Here is a 21,132-nt window from a genome sequence, read left to right as displayed (position 1 = left end):
GCCAACTTTTTCCTATTCTCCATGACACCTGCTTCATACTTTTATATGATCTCTCTAGCCAGTTTTGAATGTGTGATCCTAGACTTAATCTAATCCTCTAGTAATTCCATTTAGCAAGTTTTATTTTGAATACTTAGTACCAACTCTAGCAGTCAACGTTAGGGACACATAAGCAATGGGATACAGTCGCTGCTTACATGTTTGCCATTGTGGGGGAAATGAGGGCTCAGTTGGTAATAGCCAGAGGATTAACCCCCTGGTAGAGGGGGTTAGCAAAGGCTGTCCTGAATCCACCTGGACTTCCTTGAGCAAGAACACTGAGGCCCAGAACAATCCAAGATTAGAACTGGCTCTCACTGCTGAGGTCAGTGTTCTTTCCACTCTTCTTATAGGTATTGAGAGGGGCAGGAAACCATATGAGAAGGACCAAAAAGAGCACAAGCATTAGTTCATTTGATGGCTCATGCTTGCTGAAGGTCTTCTCACTAGTGATCCTGTATTAATCATAATTTTTATGAAAGTTTTATCTTCTAGCCTTGGCTATGAGAAAAATCATATCCTTCTCTTTCTGCTCTTGAGATATACTTCTTATTTCCTCTAAAAATTCACTATCACTTGAAATAATAACTTAACACCTCACTGAACTCACTTGATTCACCCATTTATCCAGATGGATTTGTGTGTGTGTGTGTGTGTGCGCACGTGTGTGTTTGAAACAGAATCTTTACACATTGTGGTGACTATAGAGTAGGATTTCCTTAACAGTGAAACAGTTCACTAAACAAACCTTGAGATACACACTCATGTGACCTACCTATGAGAATTTAAAAATTGAAAATCAAAACAGCAATAAGTAGAGCCACCTATGTCCTTACTATAAGTATTTCACCTCATATGAAAATATTTGGTAGAAAAAGCACAAGATTTCAATCTGCAAACATAAATTTAAATGATTGTTTTACCACTTAGTAAATTTTAGCTACTTACAAATTTCTGCATTTTGATGGGAAGGGTTGTTTTCAAAATGCTGATAGTACTAATTCCTCATAATATGGTTGTAAGTCTTCAAACACTTTATAATAGCATAACAAAATTAAAAAAAGACAGAGTAGAAATCTCAGCCCTTTTTTTTCTACTAGTTTGTATTTTAAGATGACCACCCTTCTACAACTACCTGGGTATTTCAGCAGTATTCTTCTGTATTTATGTTCCAGATCTAAACTCCATATTTGGTTACTATTTCCCCATTTACTTTGGTGGAGGCATTCCACAAAGATATTGGCCTTTTCTTGCTCTCCTAGAATCTTCATTTCATGTTCTGGTTGGGTGAACTTTTTTTCACCTCTTAAAATGCCGAATGCATGTTAGGTCATTTCTGAGTGTTTTTACTTTGGAAAGAAGTGCTTTGGATATTCCCAGGTGGTTAACAGTTCATTACCTTAGCATTTCAAGTTACTCAGGTCACAGTGTCATTTCATGGAAGATAAAACATGATCTCCTACCCAATACTAGTCACAGAAATTGGAAATTGCAGAGTTAGGATTTCCTGAGTTTTTGCAATTTCTCACTCTTCTCTTGATGATATGAGTGGTAAACTGGGATTTAAAATAGCCCCATTTTCACTTCCCAAGATAAGCATGCGATGCTGCTGGGTCACTGAGGGATGTGATTTGTTTTTCTGGACAAGGACATTCCTCCAGAGCATACACCTGTCACTGAGAAAGGTGCAGAAAGGAAGCAAGAAATCTGAAACTAGACCTGGAATTAACAAATTATATAAAAATAAGATCCATTCATCATTGTTTAATGTGATACCTTTTAAGCAAAATGGAACTGTTTACCAAAGTATGTTCTGTTTCTTGATGGAAAAAAAAAATGTTGGGATTAGGAATGAAAAGAAGGAAAAGAAAAGCTCTTAATCCAGATATTTAACATGAATTTACTCCTATTTGAACCATCAACAGACAGGTCAGTCTGGGAAATAACTTAGGTCAGCAGAAAAGTCCATCCTCCTACCCAACAGAACAGCTGATTCAATCAGTGTGCACACTGTGTTATTCATGGAGAATCATTCATAGAGTCTCTGGAATGCTGGAGTAAATAAACCACTCTTGTTTCCCAAAATTTCAGCATTTAATTGTTGATTGATAATCAAAATAACCCCAGGTAAAGCATAATTTTAAGGTGGATTGTTGAATGAGAAACATGAGACTTTCTTTATTCTTACTGGCCTGTTTAATAGGGCCTCTTGAAAAACCCTTATTGTCAGGAATGGACACCTGTAAGTTAAAGTTCAAGACTAGAAAGCAAATAGTGTAGATGCTTGGACTAAAGCAAGGCCTTCGGCTTGGTTCTTGCAAAGGCAATTTATCTGCAGAGAATGACAGTTTATTCACTAGTCTGCCTCTTACTTCTCTTCCCCTTCATTTACTTTTGCTTCCTTCTCTCTCTTGTTTTAACTACTATCAACAAATTTCTCATGGGTGTTTGAGTAAGTAAAAATGCCAAAACATGAAAATTTGAAAAATATTTTGTTATATTTCCCAGAGCAGTAGAGATTGGTACATGATCTTTCTGGTTAAAGGGAAACTATGTCTTGTTCAGATCTTAATCAAAAAAAAAAAAAAAAAAAAAAAAAAAGGACAGGTTAGTGTTTTCTACTGTGTCTCACTGCTCAAGTGAAGAAAAAGACAATTAGGAAATCCACTTGGTCAAGCCTGGTAAGGTTGGGGTGGAGACCCGATTTCAAAGATTAGCTAAATCCACATGACAACTGCTATTCCTTTCATTTTCTGGAATGTCTTCGCCTAAGTACACCCTGATAGAGAGATGGCATTTTAAGACAGAACTCATAATTGAAGAAAGTCTCAAGATAGACAGTTGTAGTTGTGTGAGGATTAGGAACCTTGGAACAGACAGATTTAGTGCCAGTACATTACATACCAACTGTGCAACTCTGGACAGATCAATAATCCAGAATTCTCAATCTCCTCATTTTTAAAATGAGAATATTAGAAATAACTTTCTCATAGGTTTATTGTCAAGATTAAATATTGAAACTGTGTGAAGGCTTTTAATATAGTTCCTATCTCCAGAAAGTAATAAATGGAGGTCACATATGTTTTCTCTGTATGAAAGTTGCTTTTCAGCTTGGTGGTGTGGACTGTGGTCAGAACTTCAGCTTTTTCATTGTGTCTCAAGGCCTCTGTTTCTTCTTTATTTGAAGTCATGCCCTTCTGCTGCTGTCCAGTGGACTGATAGTTTTCCAAGTGTGAACCCCAGCCTCGCAGCCTGGCATCACCTGCAAGCTGGTGATTTCTAACCTGGGAGCTTGTTAGAAATGCAGATCATTGAGCCTTATTCCAGCCTTACTGATTCAGAAACCCTGCAAGTGGGGTCCCAAGATCTCTATGTTTTAACAGAGCCTCTAAGGAATTCTGATGAATGTTCAAGTTTGGAAACCACTGAAACAGACTATACCATCCACCAAACCAAGGAAATACTGAGAGATGGTTCCTAGACAGAATTTGTCCCTGGTAGGGCTGGTGAACTATCAAACCACAGATGTCTACTATACGTAGGTGAAAGCATTTGAATTTAATAGGATTTTACATCAGCTGTCATATTTAGTGGCATATTTAAAGACAGAAATTCTTATTCATTCCTTATTAAGGAAAATTTTGCAAGCCTCCAGAGAACTACCATTCACTGAGAGGGTCCTCTTTTATGAGCTGTAGAGTACACAAGGGCTTGGGGGCTGCTGCTGTGCCTCAGCATGACACGGCGAACAAAGACCAGATTCTAATTCCTACTCTAACACATATTCACTATGAGAACTTGTGTTAGGTTTCTTAATTTCTCTGTGCTTTATTTTCTGAGCACGAGATTAGTACCTGCCCTACAGGGCCACTGGGATAACTGAAAGAGGTCAATATGTAAAATGATTAGTCCTGGCTTCTAGTTGCTACTCACTAAGCTCCCTTCTCTGAGACAAGAATGGGGCATCCGTCATGTAAATAGCCAGGGCCCTATCGAAAATGCTCCTTCCATATTTCAGGCACCTGAGCATACTGCTTCAGCAAGAGACCTGTATAAATAGAGGGAGAATACCTAGAGTGAGAAAGGACTTCAGGGGGTAACCCCATGCAGTTCCAATCTTCAGACTGGTGCTGCAAAATTAAATCCACCTTACTGATGACTCACTGAGAGATTGGATTACTAAGGTCACAAAATTAATTCTATCTAATCAGCACTTCTTACTGAGCTCCTACTATGTGCCAGGCACCATGCCAAGTGCTTGGGGATACAACAGTGAAAGAAAAAGACCTTGCTTCTGCCTTTCCCAGGAAGTATAGCCTGGTGGGGCAGCCAAATATTAAACAGATGATCATAATGACAAGCATTATGGTGGAATGTTGTAGGGCCATGAGGAAAGAGAAGCCAGGCTCTTTCCTTGCTCTGCCACACTAGCAATGGAGACATCTCCCTCTTTGACACTGGCTTGAGGTCTGTTTTCCCTATCAGTCAGGAGGATAGCTGGTGGATCTGTGAACCCAGGAATACTGTGCTCCCTCTCCACCTGTGAAATGAAAGGCAGCTTCTACTCATCTCACTTCAGCATTCAGAAGTAGCTCAGTCCAGACTTATGTATTATATCTAATAAGTGTATTATGTATTATAACAAAAACATAGTATTTACTTTATATGAAGCATTGTTCTCAGCACTTTACAGAAGTCACTAATCAAAGCAAAATTTAAATAATCTGATGAATTCAAAGCTCTGGTTTGTTTATATAGTCGATGGCATTTTAAAAAATGGCCATGGAAGATCAAATGTGTGCATTTAATGAATATTTATTGCTTTTTAAAAGCAAGAACAATTATGATTTTTTTTGAGTGCTTGCTATGTGCAAAGCTGGGCTAAGTGGTTTGCATGTGCTGTCTTATTTAATCCTCTCAAACAACTCTAGAGACTGGTGTTTCTCCCACTTTACATATAAGAAATGAACTCAGAGAGGTTGAATGATTTGCCCATGGAATCAAAACTAGTGAATGGCTCAACCAAGAGTCAAAATGTGGATTGTCTGAGTCCAGAATTAGAACTCAGAAACACTGCACTATATTTCCACTTCTAAAAGAAAACAGACGTGCTTCCAGGTGTTGATCAGGCTACTATTCAAAACAAACAAACAAACAAAAAATTCTCAGAACTGGTGATTCCACAGCAAGTTGGGTAAACAAACAGATGCTGTGGCATAGTGTCAAGGGAGGGATGCAGCTAATTTCTGAGGAGGCGAGTAAACAAGGTTGGCATTATCTGGGAGGCTTTATGGAGAACGTGAGAAAACTGGCCCTTCAAGGACAAGGTGGGGTAATCAGAGCAGTGTCTCAGGGCTTCCCTTGAATGTGCAGCCTAATAAACTGCAACCTGCTTGAGCTGCCTCCTCCATGTCACCATTAATTGGGAAATAAATTGGAAATGAAGGCGGCTGTACTTTATACCTCTCCACTTTACAGCTCCATAGCTAAGGGTAAGAGTTTTCTGGAAAAAAAGATTGTTGTTTTTCTTCTCATTGTTTTGTATTTTAATTGAAGTTAATTTATACCTTGACTATTAATGACCTTAATTAAGACTCTGCAGGCAGCCAAAGTTTGGGGTTCAACTATCCTAATATAGCACAACACTGAGGAGTCACACTTTATAAGCTGATGCAGATGTCAAACCTGCCTCACCTACCGCAACCAACCGCAGCCTCAGCCTGATTAGATCTTCAGCAGTGGCAAGATGATTAGGCTTACCTACGGAAAGTTCATCACTCATATCTATTCCACATCCACTGTGAGGGCAGGATACTTTTTTTAGGCATGGCTATTTGCTGTGTTTTCTCAGCCCGCTAGCACCCTTATGTTTCCCACTGCATTTGTGGCCTGTCATGACAATCACCTTGCATAGCACTTCTGCTTCCCAAGTTCTTCCTGCATAGTCAGTTGATCTCCCAAAACTTTATTCTTAACAGTTGAAGAAGACTAGCTTGGGATGGATTAAATCACTGTTCCAAGGTCAGAAATAAGAAAAAGGGCAACCAGTAGTCCAGTCTTTTCACTCCAAGTTCATTTTGTTTTCTGGAGGCTGTTATTGCCACGGGGACCAGCAGCCGTGCTGTCTTCCTCACCACTGTGGCTACAACACCTGGCACAGCTCCAGACACACACTAGTGCCTGTTACATATATTTTGTAAATTTTTGATTAAAAATAAATTATAAAGTTTCAAGAATTATCTGACAAATCTTGGGTTTCATAAATAACACTACAGAAACCCACTAAAATCAGACGAATTATCCAGCTTAGAACAAGTTGCCATACTAGGAGTCCACTGTTCCCATTATTTTTATAATGCTTGTTATTATTGATTTGTATTCTTACCTCAACCAAGTCTGATGTATATTCATAACCGTTCTTAACATAGTTGCTCAATAGAAAAACAAATATCCTGGTGCTTAGAGAGGGGGAGACTCCTGAACAACTGTCATGTGTAGCGGCCAAAGGAATTTTGCTAAGCAGTTATTTTCTAGGTAGTTAAAAGAGCAAACAACCCAGAGCAGAAGGGAAAATAACAACACTCTCTGAAATAATGAAGAGTGATATGTTCCCCCACTTCTATCCGCTTTACTTTCCTTGAGTGTTGTAAAGTCACACTTCTCTCCCCCAAGCTTTGTGCTCTAATGATCAAACTCCATCACTTAGTAACTGTGTGACTTTGTGACATTTGATGATGCCTTCACTTTATAACCTAGGAATGAATTCCTTTTTCAAAAAGATGGTCGTGAGCATTCAGTTAGACAGTTTCTGCAAAGCCCTGGCACATGAGACATGACTTTAAACATTTGTTTTCTTCTCTAGGGCCATTGTATCCATCACTAAAGCCATTACCTGGCCCTTCCTTGAGAGAAGTGTATCTAAATTTATTGGGTTTCATTTCCAAATCTTATAAACTTTAAATATTAATCTTAAGAATATATTTGTTTAATATGTCCACTAAGCAAAATACTACCATATACCAAACCTACAGAAAATCTAATCAGTGGGCAGAGATTAATTGGTCAATTACTAGGTTCTAGCATATTGTATAGGTTCTGTTTCTCAAAATATTTTAGATTTGAATTTAAAATACAGGGTCATTAAACCACATTTGAAAGCTAATTGTTACTATATAATCTTAGCAACCTTCTTTTTGCCTTCTGCATAATTCATGAAGTTCAGACCATTTTATCTTCCAATTAAGTGTTTGGTTATATCCCTTGCTTCCATATATCATCAGTATCTACTATTGATCATTTTTATTTTATTTTATATTTCAACAACTTTACTGACAATTGGTATATCATGATTCTCCATCAAAATAAATGTACTCTGTTATTAATAATAATGTGTTGCAACTAGGTTTTATTATCTGTAGCAATTGAAGGCTCTTAAAAATAAGACACACAAATCTTCCCTTCTTAATAAAACAAAAAAACATTATCACAGTCATTTAATATTTGGGTATCATGGTGTCAGTATTCATTCTTTCCTTTTAGCTTTGCCAAGAAGCTAAAATCATCCAAGAGATAAAAGAGGTCACCATATCTACAGGACACCCTCTTACTCCCTGGGCTCAGAATTCAACTTAATACAGCCAACTTTGGGCTAACTCACTTCTTGAATCCTGCCTCCTTCCATTCCTTCTCCGGTCAATCCCTCACCCCACTGACCCTTCCACCATGCACAGTTTTGCCCAGCTGTTAATTTTCAAATCCCTTGTTCTGAATTCTGTTGTATTTTGGCAAGTCACATGATGCCTGAATTTCTATTGTTCAAAACTCTTATTTTATCCTATTTATATTGATATTGCAAATTTAGGGTGATATCTCATAATCATGGGTGTTAAGAAACAATTAAGTGAAGTTATAGGAAAAGGTTTCTGGTATGTGTAGCAAGTGCTTAACAAATGTTATCTACTGGTTTTAGTTCTAGTTTTAGCATGAATTCATCTATAATGAGGCTACTATCATGAGCATAACTCAGTAATTAATCTCTTAATACTATTTCATACCTAGCACAGCTTAATTTTGTATTTATTCATATCAGAACTGTAAATTCTTTAAAGAGTGCCACGCCTTCTATTTCTCTGTATGCCCTAAGTGGTAGTAGCAGCAGTCTATTATATCTATTATATCATTACCTCATTAAAGAAGTGCTCTAAGGTTGGATTATTATACCATTTAATAGATGAAGAAACTGAAACTAGCATAGCTTATAGTGATGGAGGCACCATTCACATTAGGAATTCACCCAAGTTCACTTAGATAGTAAGTGGCAGAACCAGGATATGCACCCAGACACATGGATCCCAAACCCACATACCCAGCTGGTATGTTCCTCTTTCTTCCTCAACTCTTGAGTGGCCACTTTGAAACAACTTGTTAATTGCAATGCTTTTTAAAAGAAGATCATTAGAATGGCAAACGTCAGAGTGCCTCTGGTTTTTGAGCATCAAAAATAAACCCATTAGAAGATATTTGTGATATAGTTAAAATGTGAGACACTAACCTTGATCAGGCTACACTCTCATCTCAGTTCATAGCCTGATGATCCTCAGTGATCTCAAATGGCTCTAAATGATGTACTGATTTGGGTTTAGTCAGATGATGAGCGATATCTGTTTGTCTGTTATCCTTCTTAGATAATGTATCCTCAAAACCGGTTCTCTTAACACTCTGATTAATATTACCTAGATCACATATCCTAGCACCTTGCATAATTAGGAGCAATAAAGGCTTACTGTTTTATCTTATTTGATTCTTCTCCCTTGCAGATGGACCCACATGAGAACATCTTACTGAGCACTCTTGAGATAAAAAACGAAATGGCCACATCTGAGGCTGTGATGGGACTTGGAGACCCCAGGAGCACAATGTTGGCCTATGATGCCTCCAGCATCCAATATCGGAAAGCCGGGTTACCCAGGCATAGTTTTGGCCGAAATGCTCTTGAGCGACATGTGGCACAAAAGAAAAGCCGCCTGCGGAGACGTGCCTCCCAACTGAAAATCACCATCCCCGACTTGACTGATGTGAATGCCATAGATCGGTGGTCCCGCATATTCTTCCCAGTGGTTTTTTCCTTCTTCAACATCGTCTATTGGCTTTATTATGTGAACTAAAACATAGCCTCCCATGGGAAGCAAGGACTAGATTCCTCCTCAAACCAGTTGTACAGCCTGACGTAGGACTTGGAAAACACATCAATCCAGGACAAAAGTGATGCTAAAATACCTTAGTTGCTGGCCTATCCTGTGGTCCATTTCATACCATTTGGGTTGCTTCTGCTAAGTAATGAATACACTAAGGTCCTTGTGGTTTTCCAGTTAAAATGCAAGTGATTTGTATACATGCTGGCAAGACTGTCTGAGTGTTCCACTTTATCTGCTGATGCAGCCTATATAGAGGGCAATTATTTAGAAGATATTCTGAGAGGGCTCAGTAGCATTGCCAGTCATTTTGCTGAGAAGTGGTCATATCCAGATACTCCCCATCTTCATTTCTAAGGTTGGCATGCTGTTAAGATGGCACTGTGTTTATGAAACATCTGCAATGCCATGCAAACATGCTTACTGGAGATGACCTATGCCTGTCTTAAGGTGATAATGGTGTGTCATGGGAAGATAGTTCCCACTGGATTCTAGAAGGGTCTCATGTAGTTCAAACAGGATAGGCAGAGTGAAGACAGAGACTTGGTAACCAATTTGGCCAGTCTCTGCTTGAGCACAGGGAGTCAACTCTGATGTCTTCCATTTTGACATTTCTAGAAACTGGGGACTACTAAACATTATCATGCATGGTGGCCAAGAAATGTTTCTAAAAAGCTATTTCTTGTTGGTTAAAATAGAGTTAATAATCCAGAGAAGAGTGGAAAATCCAGAAACAAATGTTGTAACAAAATTAAAGCAAGCGAGCAGCATGACCCTTACCAGCCCCACACAGCATCTGGTCCATACATATTTTGTATAATGGCAAAAGGTCAGTGAGAGAGATTTTTTTCCCCCACTTCACAGGCTTTTGACAGCACACCTAAAGAGGTTTTTATAGTTTATCTAATCAAAAGACAACCACAAAATAGAAAAGCTAGCAAAATTAGAAGTATCTTAGATGCAGGTTAGATTGGGAGTCATTCAAATATACTAATATAGAGCACAGATAAAGCTAGGAGACAGGTTGATTTTCTCAGACAATGTCAGCTGTCTCTACAACATTTCCCTTAAGTTTATTTCTGAATTTAATAGGGTATTTCAAAAGAAGGATTTGTTCATTTCTTTAAAGGATTAATGGTCCTTTGCCAGCTTTTCTTGTTTCTGAAATCCTGATTATATTCTTAGGAGACAAAGCAAGGCTTTGAAGAGATTGATTGAACTACATTTCCTTATGTGCAATGACATTCACCTTTGTATTTTTCATAGCAAACAATACTTAAAGGATTATGTGCACAAGTAGAGTTAGTTTGTGGGTTTGTTGGATTTGACTTTTTAAGGGTGCTTTCATAGTATATGTTGCAATCGGCTGGATCAAAGAAAACATGAAAAGTAGTGTAGAGTAGGATAACAACAAAGCCACATTAACATGATGAATGTTATGAGCCTCAATTGATATTACAGAAAAATATATAACTGATCAGTAGGCATGATGTATTGTTTTTATTCAATTTTTAAATTATGTCAGTGTGCTTCTTTCTATAATAATTGGACATATGCATTCATATGTGAGACAGTAAAGAGAATAAGCTAATATATTTTATTTCTATCAATGTGAGGTCCATATTTTGCTTTTCTTGGAGAAAATAGTGAATTGCTAATTTCTCCTTAAAGTTTGATTTGGTTGAATGTTTTCTTAGAGGATGACTTTGCTATTTCTATTTTAAAGACAAGAAACACTTATTTTCAAAGTAACATCCCTAATTGTGCATAGTAGGCAAGGCCAGTATTTGCCTGTGGATAAAATGCATGTTTTTTTCCCCTGATAATTCAGCAGCTTGGAATATGACAGAGTCCTGCTGCCCTCCTATTCCAACTATCAGACAGAGGGGGTGAAAAAAAGGTTTAGCATTCAGCTTTCTAAATTCTATGCTCCAAGATGGGAGGTATTTTTTTTTTCCTTCACCAGCAAAGGGAACTCTGGCCTTTATTTTTTGATTATACACTTGAACACTTCTGAGAATGATCTTTGGACAGAATCCAACCAAGTTTCTGCCCATGGGCTCAGAGTAGAAATTTCTCAATTTTCTCCAGGTACATGCTTTCACCTAGGCAATCATTTTGGGGCACACACTAATAAAAGTGCCTGTCCCTTTTCGCCAGGGGTTAAAGTTTGAGTAGCATATATCAGGAAGGAGCATATCGATAACTCAGGTGCACAACTCCAAAATGCCATCCTAGAAAGGTTTTTCTAGAGACAACTCAGAGCCCAAGTCTAGCAGTGGGCTCTTATTTGCAATTATCATAAAAGCCATAAAAATCCTTGATATTGTCATTTATGGTTACAACAAAATTTCAATGTCCAGGGAAGTCAACATGGTAATCTAGATCAAAGTGAAAGAAGAAACTTTGCAGCATGAGCCTCAAAAGCATATAACCAAGGATTCATTTCTGTTCACAGTGATAAGAAAAAACCAGAAGAAGGAGAAAGATGGGAGCTTCAAACAGATACCCTAGAACGAAATCCATATATTGGCATTCAATAACCACGTAGGTAGAAACAACTGACTCATCCTGCCCAGAGACAACAGTAGATGTAGATTTTATTTTTAACTATATTTTTACTGTAGTTGAATTGGACTGTAGTCACCAAACTGGGGGTGGGTTAGGGAGGGGTGCTAGATCTCATAACTCTATGAAAACCAGTCAGCTTGGTATCCAGTGGTTAAATTTAAGGACCACAAAAATGTGTTTTGGCAATTCTGATATGGTATTAGTATCACGTTATACATATATATATATATATATATATATATATATATATATATATATATAGTTTTCCTTTTGATTATGAAACAGCCAGATAGCCAGCAATTAAGGTGTTTTTCATCTTTGTGAAATTCATAGGCAAATTCTGACTCTAAAATGCACAGTCTAAATGAAATCTTTGATCTCAATCTGTATATATATATTGTACATGACTGCTAGTAGGTATGAAATGCATTTTCAGAATTGAAAACTCATGCAACATAATCATGTGTTTGCATAAGGAATGTTACAATTCTTTCTACTGCAATTTAACAACAGGGGAAAATACTTAAGCAGTGCCATCTAGACCTTTTATCTTCTCATGTCTTCAAAAGCAGTGCTAAGTAAAAATAATAATAATAATAATAATAAAAATGGTTTATGAACCAAAAGACTTTACATTCTAGTATTAGGAACACAAAAAGTCTGTCAGCTTATAAAAGCACAACACATAGAGAAAGTTCAGTGGAATGCAGTGGGAAAATGAATCATGTTCATTTTAAGCAAGACCTGCATTAAATTGGCAACTAACACAATTTCCATTTTCTATAGGTAACTGTGTTCCAGTCTTATGATTAAGTTCATACGAAACAACAAAAACAGCAAAACAATCAACAACAGGTCTTACAACATATCTACATGTATATATGTGTATATATAGATCCATGTAAACATAAATACATATATATGCATTCATATGTTGGAAAACAAAAGGAATAAGCTAATATGTTTTATTTCCTTCATTTAACCAATGTATGAGTATTTTTAATTGGCAACCAACAGATCAACCTATTGAAACTAGTAATACAGGGTACTGAGCATTTCTCTATCAGCAGATCAATGCCTACAGTTCTTATGAACCATTGCACAGTTTGACACTACAATAGTACTGTACCTCAGAACATCGGGAATTAACTAGTTCTCACATTGCTTGTCTACTTGCTCTCTTTTTCAAGGAAACAAATAACATTGTCTATTGGTGATTTAAAAACAAATCTTAAACAAGTCTTAAAACAGAAAATGAAAAAAAAAATCCTCCTTGAAGGAGGAAAAAAAAATAATAACCCCACCATGTTGGTTAGGGCAAATACTCTCAACTGTAGCAATCATGCCATTTTGCTAAGTGTACAGAGTCCATGTAATGTGAGCAACCATAACTTTCACTGAGCGTGTGTAAATATTAAAACAGATTTCTTAAATATTTTTAACTTCTAATTTGTATTTTATGGTAAGGCAATGTGCTAATTCTGTTTATGGCTTATGTTCATGTGTTATAATATTATGTAAATAATTCAACATGCTGTAAATGAATAGTCAATAGATACAAATAATTGTTTAATTCTTTTTCTTAATTTTTATTTATTTTTTACTAAGTACAGTTACTGCAGTGCCCCAGCAGAGTAATTTAAACACCCTTTTGCATAAATGGTTTGGGATCCCAGACAGAAGGGTTTCAATTTGCTATCACAGACATACACACGCAAACACACTCACACACACACACACACACACACACACACACACACACACTCACACTCTCACTTTCCGCTCTCTCACTTCCACTCTCATCCCCTTTATGGGAAATGCTGTAGTGTTTATGTAGTCAATGTAACAGCCAAGAGATAGCCTTAGAAATGGAAATGGGAAAAGCAGAAATGATCATTGATAACTTGATAGATTTTTTTTATATGTCAGAGTTCAAGACACCAAAGGTTGTAACTTAAATCTCAATTTTAAAAGAGTAAAAGTTTATATTGATGGCACTACAGGAAATAAAAGTGCTTATTATTCATACCTGTTCCAGAAATTTATTACACATAATACACATGAGACTTTTTTTTAATAATAGCATTTTGTCTTTAGATAGTATTATTCCTTTTAACCAAAGACTCCAGAATTATTAAAAAACAAAAAAAAGGAAAGAAAAAAGGAAAAATAGGGGAAAATAAAAAAAAAAGACTGCTTCACACCAAAGGTTTAAAAAATATTTTCCAAATACACTAGGAACATTGTAAAAACTAGTAAGGAGCCAACAGAATGCTAACTAAGATACTGCCGTAAAGAAATCATTTAAGAAAAAAAAAGCAGCAACACCCTTAAAAATTTATTACTTAAAAATTGAAGTGAAACATTTCTGTAGATATATGCAAAAATTCTAACATCAGATTTTAATTTGCTTTGAAAAGTTCTTTTGTGATAAAGATAAATATGATCCAATATGATGACAAACAAAACTTTGTGTTCTTTAACTTTCAAAACCAAATGTCTCTCTCCTGTCAAATGTCCACTAATCTGATGCCCATTTGTGTGTCTTTGTACCACCAGAAGCAAGCTGACAGTTCCATCAGCTTGTATCTTTTTCCTTTTCAGTTCAGTAATTTGAGTTAAACCATGGTCATTTTAAACATAATTATTTCAAACAAAGTTGCAAATGATTTAAATTCCATAGCACTTAAAAATTTTTATTTGCATGGGTGTTTAAATAGTTCTGTTATGAATATTGTCCCTGCACAGTTCTGAATTGTCCTTTTATACAAAGTGATATTCTAGTTTCTTCACAATGTAGTGATTATCAGCCTTACTAATTACCTTGTAGCCTTTCTTAATATGCACATAATGCACATTTTCCAATGGCTAGAAAATGCAAAACACAAGTGGATATCATTGCATCTATTTTCATGTCTTTCTAAAAAACAGGACTACTAAAATCTCTGGGATACATGAGATAGTAACAAATGAGGATTATAAATGAGTAGCACATAAGAATTATTTTCTTGAATTTAAACTTACTACAGCCAGTTTCAGCATGTAAATATATAATAATGTTGGCTAGTGTGTAATTCTTGAACTAAGAAATATAAATAAAACTTAAAAGAATGTGTTGTGGTTTCATTGGGTTCAGAGTGTGTGTGTGTGTGTGTGTGTGTGTGTGTGTATGTGTGTGTGTATAGTTTATTAGTATGAGTTAGATTGTTGAATCTTGGCTTTGTGAAAAGCAATGGAAAGCTTCAAACTTGGGACCTGCTGTTGGGCAGATTTGAGTTTGAGCTCAAACTTGTCACATATTAGGCATTTGACTATGCAGCTACTTAATCCATCTAACTGTTTTCTTATCTGTAAAGCAAAGATATAATTGCACCTCCGTCATAGGGCTGTTGTAAAGATGGAATATAATAACCCATTAGAAGTCCTTGACACCTTGCATGGTAAGTGGTATGTAAACAGTAGATACTATTGTTGTTGCTTTTGTTAATTTTCATCATTACTATAATAGCACATATATCACAAGTTGTATTATGCCTAAAACTTCACAATAATTATTAAATGTTCTCTTAGTTTAGATATTTTATATCAAGGATAATTAATTTAAAAATTGGCTTTAGTCATGAAAATATGCTAAACATTATGCATTCATTTAACATTGAACGTATATCTGATGAAGACATTGTGCTAAGCTCTTTGTGAATTTAATATTCATTTAGTCCTTATCATATTCCTCAAGTAAAAGAAACTCAAGATCAGAAAGAGGGAGTACCTTGCCTGTGAGACTGGAAGAACTTGGATTCCTACCCAGGTTGGTCTCATCTTCAAATCCTTGTAAGCTCTTTCCACTTCAGCATTAAAAGCAACTGGACTTACTTAATTCACATTCATTTTGGTCATTTCTCAAAAAACATTTGCTGACAGTCTGCCTTCTGCCATATGTAGCACTAGTACTGGAAATGTACAGGTTGAGCACACAAAGCCCCTGCCCTGTGGGAATATTTGGCACCACTCAAACATGTAGGAACTCTCTTAAGGCCAGCAACTCATTTGGTGATAAGCTTCGTGACTTTCACCCCTCATGACTTTAGAATGTCCAAGCAGCACCTGATAGACACTATCTGTGAGGGAGGCAGCCTGTCAAGGACATTATTGTCCAATGCATTCAGGATTAAAAGGAGCTATTGCCATCAAAGAATGAACATCACTGAAAAGACCCAATTATGGGATGAGTGAAGAACCAGTTCTTCTCAGCTTACACTATAAATTGCAAATTATGTAGGGGCAGCTGGGTGGCTCAGTCGGCTAAGCGTCCGACTTGGGCTCAGGTCACGATCTTGCAGTCCGTGAGTTCGAGCCCCGCGTCGGGCTCTGGGCTGATGGCTCAGAGCCTGGAGCCTGTTTCAGATTCTGTGTCTCCCTCTCTCTCTGACCCTCCCCCGTTCATGCTCTGTCTCTCTCTGTCTCAAAAATAAATAAATGTTAAAAAAAATTTTTTTAATTGCAAATTATGTAAATCTACAGATGCAAAATACGTGCATTTGCAGTTGACGCCCTTCGTGCTGAGTTTCAGCATTCTGTCCAGCAGAGAGAACAGAAGTCAGCTCCAGTACAGGAACACGTTCAAATAACTGGTGGGGTGTGTGTGTGTGTGCACGCACACGCGCGCATGCACAGAAACTCATGTAGGTGGGATGGTGAGAGAGCCAATAGAAAATGACACCATAGGTGCAATTCATGGCCAGTAACTTAGCTCTGGAATGGGAAAGCCCCAAACACCTTCCCTCAGATGTGCTGATCAATTCATAATTGGTAAATTCCCCTACTCATACTCCAACTAGTATAATTTCTTCTAAAAACACTTCAGATATCCTCACTCTCTTCTGATATTTGTTCTAATTCTGAAATATCATATATCATTTTTTTCCACGCAGAATATCCCTCTGAGCCATTCCACCCCTAGAATAATAACAACTTAGTAAGAAAATCTCTCAGAGATATCAATAGGCATAATAAGTCCATAATCTTTGATTTCCTAAGGCAGACAGCAGCAAGATAATGTAAATACATTCTTATCCCCATGTGATACAATGTGTAATGTGACAGCATTAGCCAATGTGCAGCCCTCTTCCACCCTACCCACCATAGTATCACCCTACTATATGGACTAGAACCAAAGAATAATCATGAAATGGCCAATTCCAGAAAAGCCCAGAATGATTAGGCTTCTTTGGTAGATCTCCTTATCAATGTGTTTATTTGTGCATATTCTGATGCATTCTTTTGTTTGGTTCTAGTGGCCAGCTAGTACATTAGTATTCATTCATATATTTACTTTTTCACTTCAGAGATTTTTATTGGAAACACAAGGAAAAGTTCCTGGGATATACTCAGAGACAATGCTTAGTGTCCCACTAATACTGAGGAAAATGAATGTCTTTGAGGGTAAGGAGAGAGGAAAAAAAATTATCTCAGATTGGGAAGAAGGATACCTGGTTACATGAAAGTAGATATTTGCACACTATTCAGTGGTGGTGACCTGAGGAAATGGTAGACCTCAGAGCAAATGGTGTAATGAAATTTGGGAAACCTGCCCCTGGCATTGCCCCAGACATGCTACAAATGACAGACTCTTGTGATCACAGTGAAAGCATCACACAGGCTGGAGCATCTCAGTAGAAAAGAAAAAAAAAGCTTCTGTCTTTCTGCAGCAGTATAATGCTGCTAGATAGCTTCATTTAAAAAGTTAGATTCATCACTACATTCCCATCTGAGACCTAGTGGGTACTTGGTCCCTCAACCCCACAAAGTGGTATGAGAGACAACAGGATGGATTTAATGTTAGATCAGCAATATACTATTTCTAGGATTAGATGTGCAAAGGAAGTGGGCATAACTTGTTTCTGTTCTGAAAGAAAGCTAACAAGAGATCTAAAGTTTGGCTAGAGGATTAATATATCTCACACCCTATGTTTTAGAAACTCAAATGTGTATACAGGGCTTAATAGGAATTGTAAAATAGTAATATACACTTGGCACAAAACAATAGGGAGTGGTGGGGACTGTGGATAACTAGGGAGGACAAGCTCTACCTAAAAGCAGTTACTATTAAGCCCCATCCAATGGTTACCTTGAGGGATTGCAACCCTGGGGTTGCCAGATGAGTCTTAGAATTCAAGAAAACCCCAAAGCACTGCATCTTTTATTTTCTGGACAGTTACAGTATGGTCAGAGAGACACTGAAACATTCATCTTTCCTATGCCAAAAATCCCATCCTGATGTTCTAGATCTGTAATCCCAGGAAAGAGCATATTACAAGATCTATGAGAGTATTTTCATATGAAGCAAGCTTCTATGCTATTATAATTGTGAAAGATCACTTTTCTTCACTTTCCTGGAGGCCGATACCTTATAAATGAAATTTGTTATGCTCTCTCAAGAAAGATATATAAACTTTTTTATATTATAAAGTATACAGAATTGCAACAGGGGTTTTCACAATGTGAACATATGATTGACTACTTTTAAGTCACTCTCTTTGAAGCTCAGTGTCTCTTTTCCCTATGCAGTGACTCAGAAGTCCCTTATCTCCCAACACTTCCTGGACCCATCCAGCAGTAGTGAACTTGACTAAGAACAACACAAAAACCACCCAAGGAGGGATTTCGGTGAGGACCAAAGAGTAATGAGGGGGCAAGGAACTTTTGGGAGAGAAATGGAGAGAGGAAAGGGGAGGGCAAGGGTGGAAGCTTAAGGGAGCTCCATCATTACAGAGTGTGCCATGGACTTAGGTTCTTGACGATGTCAACAACTTCAGAGATGAAGTCTGGGGCACAAATTAAATGGGAAATAGAAGTTACGGAGAAATTTCCACCTCCCCAAAGACCCTATGTAGAATGGAGCTTAGTGAATGAACCTGAAGTGAAGAACTAATAAAAAATTATCCAGAAACTTCTGAGGTGAAGCAGCAGTAGTAGAAGAGGGAAACTATACATGGAAAGGAAGACATTTTCTTCTAACTACAATAACAAAATATTGACATGGTCGATAAACAAAATAATTTGAAAATCACTAGCCCACAGTGGTGAGTTGAAGAGCCTGGTATTACCCATTATACTGCTGCAGAAAGACAGAAGACGGAAGAAAGAGAAGGGGAGAGGAAAAAATAAAGAGAGAAAGCAAAGACTTTTGGAAACATTTTCAGCACCTGACACCACCTCACCCACCCCTCTAAGGTATGTGATGTGAATTTAACTCTCAAAATAGCAGTGTGAAGTATAAACTATTGGCATACCTATGTTACAGAGAATGTAACATGGAACAATTGGTATTGCATCCAGAGCTGACTGACTCCAAGGCCCATGAACTTCATCCCTTTACTTTCATGCTACAAAATGCATTGCAGAGCTTCAGTTTCGCTGCTGGAGATACAGTACTTTTAAAAGTGAAGTCAGAAACAAGGTCAAAGTATTTAGGGAAAAAGAAAGGGAGGAGTGTTTACTTTTAAATTTCTATTTTATGTTTATAGTTTTACACTTATTCAGTGTTTTTTTTTTTGAAGCTGAGAATTGTCAAATTCTAGATATTTTGATGTTTCTTTTAATTTATTTGGGTGACAGAAGAGAGATGTATATGTAAATTAAATGAGTAACTTTGACACATCTTCAAAAGGATTTTGAAAATCTCCTTTCTTGCTTTCTCTTTAAATAAGGTTATCTTTTTTTAAGACATCATTTAGAACAATTTTGAATTGTAAAAGCAGTACTTATTTCTCAATGTGGAAGATGTTATTTTTTTAAGTCCCCAAAGTAATGGTTGAACCTTCCTCTATAAGTAAGACAATACAGAGAGAGAAGGCACACCGCTGTGGTCAACTGGTCAACTGGACATGAGGAAAGAAGGCTAGGAGCCTGAAACTTTCCAAGAGATCAAAAGAGTTTCTGAATGTGTAGGCTAATAAATGCTTCTGAGAGTTCTGAGATTTGTGGCAGGAAACCATCAGTGTTCTTTGAACCTCAATATAGGAGTGGCCCTGGGTAGAGCTTACATTTCTCATTCTGAATGGCCTAAGCCCTGACTGAATAAAATGGAAATATTCTTTCCTCACCTAGTTTTCTTTACTTGCTTAAAAACACCCTTGGAGGGATCGAAGAACCATTTGAGTTGGAAATCTTTCAGAGTAGCTTGCCAAATCTTTATTTATTCATACTTATTTCTCATTCCACTTGCCAGGAATTCATTTGAACATTTAGAGAATCTCTCTGTATGTATAAGACAAAACTATTGATGCATACAAAGTACAAGATGATTAATAAATAAAAACTTTTAAATGTTTTAGAAGCTTCATTTAAAATTAAATTACAGGGGTGATCTTGCCAGTTTGAAATGAGCTTTTCCCATTTCAGCTTTGGCAGATAATAAGGACACTGGCTCCTGGCTCTTGTTCTTGTTCCAAGAACCGTCTTGAAGCACTTGGGACAGACTCTTTAGAATCCTTGGTTTGGAGCAGCCCGGGAAAAGCAAATGTTCAGGAAGCGTCCCAAACTCACATAGCAAGTGCAAAGCCTGGGGAGGCCCAGCTTTCAATCTCTCCTTCCCAGCATTATTAGGGTTCCCCAGAGAAATAAGAGCCAATAGAATGTGTGTATATACACACATAATTGCTCATGAAATTATGGAGGCTGGCATGTTCAAAATCTGCCTGGTGGACCAGCAGGCTGGAGACCCAGGGAAAAACTGATATTGCAATTCAAGTCCAAAGGCCCTCAGCCTGAGGCCAGGAAAGTTCCAAACTTGTAGTTCAAGTCCAAAGGCCATCTGCTGGAAGAATTTCTTCTTGCTCAGGGAAGGTCAATCTTTTGTTCTATTCAGGCCTTCCACTGATTGTATAAGGCCCACACACAATCTGGAAAGCAGTCTTCTTTACTCAAAAGCCACAGATTTAAATGTCAATCTCATCCAAAAACCAGAAATACCCAGAATAGTTTTTGACCATGTATCTGGGCATAATGGTGTGACCAACTTGACACATAAAATTAGCCATCACATGGCCCATATGCTATAAAGCAGCCAAGGTAATGTGAAAATGCAAATACAATCATGTCACTTTCCATCTTAAAAACCTTTAGAGTTTCTACGATATCCTTAGGAAAAGCCCCAATTTATCTTGGTTCTCAAGGTCCTTTGTGATCTGTCTGTTGCTCATTTATAGACCTCAGTTCTCCCATCCCTTGCTTGAATCCCAAGATCCCACCAGACCGAATTACTTTCAGTTTCACAGAGATACTATTTGTTTCTAGAAATTTACAGTTTATTCTTCCTGCAACATTTCCC

The 21,132-nt window shown here is 37.3% G+C and overlaps 1 protein-coding gene across 4 annotated transcripts in view; it reads left to right on the top strand.

The window, feature by feature from the left end:
* Nucleotides 1-14,912, top strand: part of GABRB2 (gamma-aminobutyric acid type A receptor subunit beta2) — a 247,237-nt gene extending 232,325 nt beyond the window's left edge. For all 4 annotated transcript variants that reach the window (XM_058722442.1, XM_058722419.1, XM_058722431.1 and 1 more), the window contains one exon: nucleotides 8,856-14,912. In XM_058722442.1, coding sequence (XP_058578425.1) covers nucleotides 8,856-9,203 — 348 coding nt within the window. In that variant the 3' untranslated portion in view covers nucleotides 9,204-14,912. The remainder of the gene's footprint in view (nucleotides 1-8,855) is intronic.
* Nucleotides 14,913-21,132: the final 6,220 nt, after the last annotated feature.

This window comes from Neofelis nebulosa, chromosome 1, assembly GCF_028018385.1.
Source record: "Neofelis nebulosa isolate mNeoNeb1 chromosome 1, mNeoNeb1.pri, whole genome shotgun sequence".
In the NCBI taxonomy this organism is placed as follows: Eukaryota; Metazoa; Chordata; class Mammalia; order Carnivora; family Felidae; genus Neofelis; species Neofelis nebulosa.
The sequence above is the reverse complement of the archived record's forward strand: the minus strand, read 5'-3'. Positions and strand labels throughout refer to the sequence as shown.